Source organism: Triticum aestivum, chromosome 6D (genome assembly GCF_018294505.1).
Source record: "Triticum aestivum cultivar Chinese Spring chromosome 6D, IWGSC CS RefSeq v2.1, whole genome shotgun sequence".
Taxonomy (NCBI): domain Eukaryota; kingdom Viridiplantae; phylum Streptophyta; class Magnoliopsida; order Poales; family Poaceae; genus Triticum; species Triticum aestivum.
Window position 1 is genome coordinate 366,173,666 of NC_057811.1, and position 10,362 is coordinate 366,184,027.

The 10,362-nt window shown below is 46.3% G+C and overlaps 1 protein-coding gene across 1 annotated transcript; it reads right to left on the minus strand.

Moving 5' to 3' along the window:
• Nucleotides 1–1,296: 1,296 nt before the first annotated feature.
• Nucleotides 1,297–2,151, minus strand: LOC123141657 (FCS-Like Zinc finger 2). Its single transcript, XM_044560746.1, has 2 exons — nucleotides 1,862–2,151; nucleotides 1,297–1,784 (listed from the first exon to the last, which is right to left on the minus strand). The coding sequence occupies exons 1-2, from the start codon at nucleotides 2,083–2,085 to the stop codon at nucleotides 1,628–1,630; spliced, it is 381 nt and encodes a 126-aa protein (XP_044416681.1). The 5' UTR covers nucleotides 2,086–2,151; the 3' UTR covers nucleotides 1,297–1,627.
• Nucleotides 2,152–10,362: the final 8,211 nt, after the last annotated feature.

Consider the following 10,362-nt stretch of genomic DNA (forward strand, 5'->3'; position numbering starts at 1 on the left):
AATGATTTTTTTATCCGTTTCATAAACGGCATTTGTTGGCCCTGCCGTGCCCCGTGCCTCTATCGGCACCCACGGCCACGAGAAGGAGCAGCCACACCGCCAGCACTGCAGACGAAGGCGGCACCGAACGCCGCGCACCGGTGCAATCAGACATGTGCGAGCGTGTGCCGAGCCATCACGTGTGCCCCCCGAACAACCAGCAGCCTGCCTCTGCCTGCTACTGGAAAATAATTCGGCGTGCTTAGATGTCGTAACGTGTCAAGAATCTCGCAGACTCGGACCGGGAGGAACTCCCAATACTAGCAAGTGTGCTCTTTGTTTACGGGCCTCCGAGGCTGCCTAGAACGATTCTCTCGCCCTCGGAGCGTGCAATGTGCCCACATGGTTTGCAACTTGCGAGCATCAGCCATATCAAAATCTAATCGCCCAGCCAACAATTTCGTTGTTCTTTATCGAAAAAACAATTTCGTTGTTTTGCTAAGACTAGTATATTGTGCGGTGCTTTTTGTTGCGAGTGAAGTTTGGACCTTTTTCCCGCAAAAAAAAAAAGTTTGGACCTTTGGCCGGTTTGTTAACTCCAAAGTCCACTTTGATAAGTACTCCAATGGTTCGTGCTTTTAGGTGCGAGCAAAGTGTAGTCGTGCAATGTTGCGGATTCTGATGGTGGTGTGCCCTCCGTACAAATCACACGGGCTTTGCCCCGGTCTTGCTTCTAATCCGTCCAGTCCAATCAAAGGGTACTTTTCAGCTAAATCACAGTGCTGGATTGTTGTTGAGAAATTATGTGCTATTCTCACTCGTCAGCATCCTGATACGAAGTATTTTCAATTGAACTCGTGGAACATGTGAAGTGACATGTATGTATTCTTTTGCAGAAAATCGACATATATGTGATATATATGCCAGCCAGGCTGCTAGCTTAAACACTGCAATGATTCACAAGAAAGTAAATTAAAATAAAATGATAACACTGCAGTGGGCATGAATAATACGGTTATATATATATATATATATATATATATATATATATATATATATATATATATATATATATATATGTTAGTGTAGAATAATGCGAATAATACGGCTAGATGATACGGCCCTCCTGTGCGTATACAACGGCCATGAGTTTCGGCATGTTCGTTGAGTGAAAAAAACACACGAAATCCAGTCTGGACATGAAGGTGACACATGAGAGGGAATAATGGTTGGATTTTGTAACTTGGTGTGGTACAGTTACTCGTTGCAAACCTGTCTCCCTGTAAATTCATCATGCATGTGACACGGACTAGTAAGTGAATTAAAAAATAATAGTATTCCAACACCAGACCGGACACAGTCGCCATGGATGGTTGCCTCGGTGATCTTATTTCTTCCATGCCAAAATTTTGGAGTACATGGGGATCGCACACAAGGAAGAAAGCATGTTAATCACACATATAGTGAGCGTTCCAGACGAGACCATCTTCTTTTGCCTCCAAGAACTGTATTCCAATAGGGAATATAACCAGCTCCCTCAAGCTGCTCATGTCACGTCGGTCCGCATACATCCACAATCCTGAAGTTTATACGGATGGAGTAGCATCGAGCATAGTAGGCCATTTGATAGATCGATCGATGGATGCTTCTACCGAGCCCAGATGGGCACTCTGTGCGAGCTCTGCCGCTGCGACTGCTGCTCCGTCGTCGTCGCGGCCGCGGACTTCTTGGGTCTCTTCTCCGCCGCCTCGTCGGTGTCGATCTGCTGCTGCCGGCACTCCTCGCTGCAGAACGGGGTGTCGCCTCTGCGCCAGCAAAGAATCACGTTTGCACATGCCACCATCACAGTCAAACCCAGAGCATGACGGCGTAAGATGTTTACCTGTACATGAAGATGTCCTTGTTTCCAGCGATTGTCCGCCCGCACCGGAAGCAGGCGTCGAGGTAGTGGTGGCCGAGCTCGCCGGCGTCGTCGCGGGACCCGCGCCGGGGCCTCGGCGACGGCGAGCTCCGGTTGCGGGGGGAGGAGTGCACGACGGGGAGGAACCCTCTGTGGACAATTTCAGAGGTCTCCAAGGAGCTGGGGAAGTAGTAGAAGTCCTCCATTTCCTGGCTCGGTTGGTGTTCGTCTAGCTCCCTCCTTGTTGCTGAGTTCGTTGGGACTTGGGAGGAAGGAGGAGGTGGTGGAGTTTGGCGGGGAGAGGAGCGCGGGATATAAAGGGGCGCATGGCAGGGGAAGTGTGTGCTTTTCGTTTTGGACCCTCGGTTTCGTGCGGGATCCCGGCGTGATCCTGACATCCTGCACGGCTGCATAGTTGGAGTAGTTTTTTTTTTCTTTGCGTATATCAAACACCTAGATGCACGTACGCCTACCCTATGGCGGAGACAATACATTACATGCCATGCACATGCACATAATTTAGTGTGTTTATAAACTGATGAAAAACATAAAAGCATGAAATCATTTGTAACACATATACAATATATATTGTATAAGTGAACTTTGCATAAGAAAAAAAATGCACCAACATTCTATGTGTGCCTTTCTTAAACATATGTGAATAGTACAAGTAGCTAAACCATCATTTGGAGTATGGGGGCATTGTTGTTTGATTTCTTTTAACGTTCAAAGAACCATCTCGATATTAATTTTCTCCAACGGCACCCGGGCAAGGTGGAGATGGTGCGAAAGGCCGAGCATCGTGCTTCATTCCAAAATCTACCAAGAAACTAGCATGGCAACCAAATAGATCACTAATGGCTCACATTTGTGATGATGGCTAACTGCCAATTTTCTCACGGCAGTGTGGGTTCCTCACATGGTAGGAGTTCAAGACCCCAACCCGTTCATCCATATTCCCCAGATGTGCATCGAGTTATGGCAACTAAAGGGTAGGTGAGCCTCGTACTCATGAACTTGCTTGCATATGGGCATAAACCACAGTTTGGACACCTGGGCTATCAACCTTTATACCCCTCTTATAGATGAGGAGCCAAGCAAAATTACTTTCAGCGGGACCCAAGCCTTTAGCACGATGCGGTACAATGTGGAATCCTTGTTACCGAGGAATTGAGTGAAATATGTTGAATTTGCTAATATTCCCATAGTACCATGGCCCTCGAGCAGATGGGTTCAGTAGTGTTGTGGGCCAACTGAACTGATTAACCCGCTACATAAGTCGAGTTTTAATTTGATGTGCTCGACCGTTAGCCCACTGTACATTCTGATGTTGGCGATTGGCCGCGTCCTACAAATAACGCACCATTTCTTCTCTAAGATCTTAAAAATAAGGGACATGCTATTTCTATCTTCAGCTTGGAGTCATGCAGCCCTGTTGTTGTTATTGTTTTGGAGCTATCTTGGTTTATTCTCGTTAGGGCATGTAAATTGGTTGATAAAACTGTCCTTTTTAATCTATATTCCATGTCATTTAGAGAATACAAAAGAACATGTTATATAATGGATTAACTTTTAGTATTATTATATCTAGCAATCAATGTTTACATGCTCATAAAATTATGGGGTCATTTAAATTGAACTAAGAATGTGTAGCTAAGAGAGGACATATTGTACAACTAAGAAAAATGTTATAGGTTTTCTTAATTATGACATTATCTCTTATATAAGAGAAGATAAAAATCATTTATTTTATTTCTCAGTATTCCAACCCGAATTCATCCTACGTGGTGAGGCGTTACTAATTACTATATTGTACGCGCTTTTACTTTTTTGTGCATGGGTAGGGTCAGTGGCCGATCCACCATTAGGGCGAGCAGGGGTGGCTGCCCTGTGTCTCCGGCAACAGAGCATGGTACCTCCCTTGAACATCGACCAGCGGGCGCGGCATCATCTAGCTCCATTGTTATTCGTCGCCCTGGCAAATTTTGATTTCTGGGCCCGCCATGGGCTGGGTGACAACAGGGAGACTGTTTGAGTGTTTGTTTAATGAACGAATGCAAAGTGAGATCAGCATTGTTAGTGCTTTCGGCCTAGTACTTTCATGCTAGTACTGATGCAATCTCGTTAAATGAAAAAAAAGTATGTGAACGAATAGTGACAAAAGGAGCGCTTAATTTAATATGGTAATACAAAAAATAAGACATCAAGAATCATAGAAATTTTATGCCCTGGTGATGTGTTCATCCTCCATCGCCCCTTTCTGAAAAGGGACAAACCAATGATGGAACAAGAACTAAATAAAGCTGGAGGTTCTGCTAAAAGCCGGGAAGTGCCAATATACAAGAGGTCGATCCTTGTAGGAGAACAATAAAAAGGTGGTTAAGCAACTGGTTCAAGTTGCAACAAATCTAGAGCTTGGCTGCTTTGAGTGCTTATGTGGCTAATCGGGTGGCCGAGCAAAAGCAGGCGCATATATGGTGGCATGGTCCGCCGATATTATAAGTGATCTCATATTATAACGAGCAGCACAACCGGCCTCATGGGCTCGAGCTCTTCATATTCTATGTGTTTTCCCCCTTCTCGGAGCCATTGGTGTTTTGATTACTATTACTGGTAAGCAAACCGTTCAAGTACGTATAGTATTTGAGTAATTTGGCTTCTGGAACTCAGTCGGCTCCTTGTCTTGTTGCGGTTATGTACATCACGCATGCATCTAAACAACGCGTACGTGGTGGTTTTCGCAAAAAAAAAACGCGTAAGTGGTAGCATTTGCAATTGGCATGCTTGCATTGCTTGATCTTTTACCAATGTTGTTGAATTAGTGTGCAAATTGCAGGTTAAAAACTTACGGTAATATGTCAGTGGGGGTATAGTCAAACATGCTGTGTCAACCATGTCATATAGAAAGGGATTTCATCAAGGTCAAACACTCGGGGGTAGCTCTCTGAAATTTAACTTCTAGTACATGTATTGATCAGCAACTTGGTGAATTACACGGGACCATGGAGGCTGACCTTGGAAAGGGGGTGATTTTTGCCTTTGCCGTACGCAAGGATTAGCCATGGAAATAGTAAGAACGCCAAGGTTGCATACACAAGTGCATTTTCTCGATGGACTTATGAGCAAGATGCACCATTATTGTATCACTGTTCACTAGTATAATCTAATGAATACAGTGCTTGTACATTATACAAAGGACATGTCCTTGTCTTTTATTTTATTTATTTGTTTTGATTGGGAGGACATATCCCTGTCGATTGGTCATTTTCATGACACCAAATACATTGCGGTGCCTTCCCAAACTTAAAAATGCCCACTCACTATACAAATACTACTCCTACATAAAATGTAGATGAGCACATTATTCAGAGAGAAACCGGGCCCCGGTACCGACATACAAAGACGCACCAGCTTGCATCTTTTCTTAGATTTCATCAGCTTGCACGCGTTTGTTCGGGCCGGCTACAGTGTTCATGGGCGTCTCCGTCATTGGGCCACTTGATTTTTACAGTTGCCGTTTTACGGACGAAACGAGTTGGGACAGCGGGCCGGCATGGGCTGCGACGTTGTGGTGGGACTTGGTTAGATTGCCTACAGGTTGCAGCAAGTAGCATGTCCTATACAATGGTACTGTTAGTATCAAGCTTAATAACTCAGTGGGCCCATATTTTCAAAGTGCTAGAGGGGTGCGCCAAGGAGACCCCCACTCCCCCTTTTTGTTCAACCTAGCTGTAGAATGTCTCAACAAGATGATCCGTAAAGCGCAGCAGAATGGCCTCCTAACTGGACTAGCATCTGATCTTGTCCCGAATGGGGTGGCAGTTCTGCAATACGCAGATGACACGATCATTTGCCTCGAGCATAATGTGGAAAAAGCATTAAATCTGAAGCTCCTCTTATACATATTCGAGCTCATGTTTGGACTCACTAGTAGAAAACTGGGCTTTGGTCACAGGGCAATATTCACATTAGTCCCAGTTCAGTCACGCATTGGTCCCGGTTCGTGCGGCCAGGGGCCTGCCGGGCCTCGTGGGGGCATTGGTCCCGGTTCGTCCGGCCCCTTTGGTCCCGGTTACCAATGGGCCTCGCTCATGGCCCACCACCATTGGTCCCGGTTGGTGGCTTGAACCGGGACCAGAGGCTCACCCTTTAGCCCCGGTTCATACCACAAACCGGGACTAAAGGGTTGGTCCTAGTTGCGGCCAGAGTTTAGTCCCACCTCGCCAACCGAAGGGCGCTCACACCGGTTTATAAGCCCGTCCCTCTCTGCCTTGTTGAGCTCCTCTCAAAGTGAAAATAGATGCCCTTATACAGGGAATTTGACCTAAATTCAGAGTAAATTTCTTTGAATTTCATAGAAATTTATTATGAATTTAGGTTGAATTTTCTCTATAGGCGCATCTATGTTCATTTTTTTATAGTAAATAAAATAAATAAACCTTAATAAAATAAATAAACCTTAATAAAATAAAATAAAATAAACTATAGTAAATAAAATAAATAAACCTTAATAAAATAAATAAAAATAGCAGCAGTAAAATAAATAAAAATAAAATAAATAAAGTAAAATACATAAGTAATTAGAAACAAAATGGAATAAAATAAATAAGTTTTTGTTGTAAGTAGAAACAAAACAAAATAAATAAAGCAAAAGAGAAAACAAAAAACAGGGAAAAAAATTATGCCACCTACTGGGCCACCACGGCCTGAATACGACTTGAAACCCATCCATGGGCCAGGATTCAGGCCCGCAGAAGGCCCAGTAGGCCCCACAGGCAAAGAGAACGGTTAGGCCCGAAAGCCTGCAGTTGAGAGGAGCTCGAGAGGGTGGGCGCTGCAGCGCTTATAAACCACTCTCGAGCTCTCTCAACTAGCGAGGTGGGACTAAACTTTGGCCGCGACGCGGGCAGCACATGTCCTTTGGTCCCGGTTGGTGGCACCAACCGGGACTAAAGGTGGGCATGGGTACCGGTTAGTGGCACCAACCGGGACCAATGCGCCCCCTTTACTCCCGGATCATGCCACGAACCGTGATCAATGAGGTGCCTATATATACCCCTCGCCCGCGAGCAGAGCACTCCAGTGCTCTGTTTTTCTCTGGCCGGCGAGGGGAGGGCTTTGTGGTGCTCTAGCTCACCTCCTATGCACATGAGGTGTTCGATGAAATGCCCGAGCCACAGTAGTTAAGCTTTCTCCTCTCGAAGCTCGACCTCAAAGCTCCATTTTCCTTGAGATTTGTATGGTTTAGCGGAATGCACGCAGATGAACCGGCAATGGATGTACGGTGACAGACACACCTCCGAGTACATTAAGGGTGTGCATGATTTTCTCGAAGTGGCTGAGGCAAACAAGCAGAATGGTTTTATGTGTTGTCCATGCCCTACATGTGGGAATACGAAGTCTTACTCTGACCCGAAAATCCTTCACACCCACCTGCTTTACCAGGGTTTCATGCCACACTATAATGTTTGGACGAGGCACGGAGAAATAGGGGTTATGATGGAAGACGGCGAAGAAGAAGAGGACGATGACAACTATGTGCCCCCTGAATACGGTGATGCTGCAACCGGGGAAGCTGCTGAAGATCAAGAGGAACCAGACGATGTGCCCAATGATGCTGCAACGGGGGAAGCTGCTGAAGATCAAGAGGAACCAGTGCCCGATGATGATGATCTCCGCCGGGTCATTGTCGATGCAAGGACGCAATGCGAAAGTCAAAAGGAGAAGCTGAAGTTCGATCGCATGTTAGAGGATCACAAAAAAGGGTTGTACCCCAATTGCGAAGATGGCAACACAAAGCTCGGTACCGTACTGGAATTGCTGCAGTGGAAGGCAGAGAATGCTGTGCCTGACAAAGGATTTGAGAAGCTATTGAAAATATTGAAGAAGAAGCTTCCAAAGGATAACGAAATGCCCGACAGTACATACGCAGCAAAGAAGGTCGTATGCCCTCTAGGATTGGAGGTGCAGAAGATACATGCATGCCCTAATGACTGCATCCTCTACCGCGGTGCGTACAAGGATCTGAACGCATGCCCGGTATGCGGTGCATTGCGGTATAAGATCAGACGAGATGACCCTGGTGATGTTGACGGCGAGCCCCCCAGGAAGAGGGTTCCTGCGAAGGTGATGTGGTATGCTCCTATAATACCACGGTTGAAACGTCTGTTCAGAAACGAAGAGCATGCCAAGTTGATGCGATGGCACAGTGAGGACCGTAAGAAAGACGGGAAGTTGAGAGCACCCGCTGACGGGTCGCAGTGGAGAAAAATCGAGAGAAAGTACTGGGCTGAGTTTGCAGCTGACCCAAGGAACGTATGGTTTGGTTTAAGCGCGGATGGCATTAATCCTTTCGGGGAGCAGAGCAGCAATCACAGCACCTGGCCCGTGACTCTATGTATGTATAACCTTCCTCCTTGGATGTGCATGAAGCGGAAGTTCATTATGATGCCAGTTCTCATCCAAGGCCCTAAGCAACCCGGCAACGACATTGATGTGTACCTAAGGCCATTAGTTGAAGAACTTTTACAGCTGTGGAATGGAAACGGTGTACGTACGTGGGATGAGCACAAACAGGAGGAATTTAACCTGCACGCGTTGCTGTTTGTAACCATCAACGATTGGCCCGCTCTCAGTAACCTTTCAGGACAGACAAACAAGGGATACCACGCATGCACGCACTGTTTAGATGACACTGAAAGTATATACCTGGACAAATGCAGGAAGAATGTGTACCTGGGCCATCGTCGATTTCTTCCGACCAACCATCAATGTCGAAAGAAAGGCAAGCATTTCAAAGGCGAGGCAGATCACCGGAAGAAGCCCGCCATGCGTACCGGTGATCACGTACTTGCTATGGTCAATGATTTACACGTAATCTTTGGAAAGGGTCCCGGCGGACTAGCTGTTCCGAATGACGCTGAGGGACACGCACCCATGTGGAAGAAGAAATCTATATTTTGGGACCTACCCTACTGGAAAGAGCTAGAGGTCCGCTCTTCAATCGACGTGATGCACGTGACGAAGAACCTTTGCGTGAACCTGCTAGGCTTCTTGGGCGTGTATGGGAAGACAAAAGATACACCTGAGGCACGGGAGGACCTGCAACGTTTGCACGAAAAAGACGGCATGCCTCCGAAGCAGTATGAAGGTCCTGCCAGCTACGCTCTTACGAAAGAAGAGAAAGAAATCTTCTTTGAATGCCTGCTCAGTATGAAGGTCCCGACTGGCTTCTCGTCGAATATAAAGGGAATAATAAATATGCCAGAGAAAAAGTTCCAGAACCTAAAGTCTCATGACTGCCACGTGATTATGACGCAACTGCTTCCGGTTGCATTGAGGGGGCTTCTACCGGAAAACGTCCGATTAGCCATTGTGAAGCTATGTGCATTCCTCAATGCAATCTCTCAGAAGGTGATCGATCCAGAAATCATACCAAGGCTAAGGAGTGATGTGGCGCAATGTCTTGTCAGTTTCGAGCTGGTGTTCCCACCATCCTTCTTCAATATCATGACGCACGTCCTAGTTCATCTAGTCGACGAGATTGTCATTCTGGGGCCCGTATTTCTACACAATATGTTCCCCTTTGAGAGGTTCATGGGAGTCCTAAAGAAATATGTCCGTAACCGCGCTAGGCCAGAAGGAAGCATCTCCATGGGCCATCAAACAGAGGATGTCATTGGGTTTTGTGTTGACTTCATTCCTGGCCTTAAGAAGATAGGTCTCCCTAAATCGCGGTATGAGGGGAGACTGACTGGAAAAGGCACGCTTGGAGGGGACTCAATAATATGCAGGGACGGATATTCTTGGTCTCAAGCACACTACACAGTTCTACAGAACTCTACCTTGGTGACCCCGTATGTCGATGAACACAAGAACAGTCTGCGCTCCAAACACCCGGAGCAGTGCGACGACTGGATTACATGTGAACACATCAGGACTTTCAGCAGTTGGTTGGAAACACGTCTCAGAGGTGACAACACTGTTTGTGATGAGCTGTACTCGTTGTCCAGGGGACCATCTTTGACTGTATTGACTTACAAAGGATACGAGATAAATGGGAATACATTTTACACGATCGCCCAAGATCAAAAGAGCACCAACCAAAACAGCGGTGTCCGCTTTGATGCAGCAACCGAGAGGGGAAAGGACACATATTATGGTTACATAGTGGACATATGGGAACTTGACTACGGACATGATTTTAAGGTCCCTTTGTTTAAGTGCAAATGGGTCAATCTGTCAGGAGGCGGGGTACAGGTAGACCCACAGTACGGAATGACAACAGTGGATCTGAACAATCTTGGGTACACTGACGAACCGTTCGTCCTAGCCAATGATGTGGCACAGGTTATCTATGTGAAGGACATGTCTACCAGACCGAGAAAAAGAAAAGATAAGGAAGCGAATACATCATACGATGAGCCAAAGCGCCACATAGTTCTTTCAGGAAAAAGGGACATCGTGGGAGTGGAGGGCAAGAC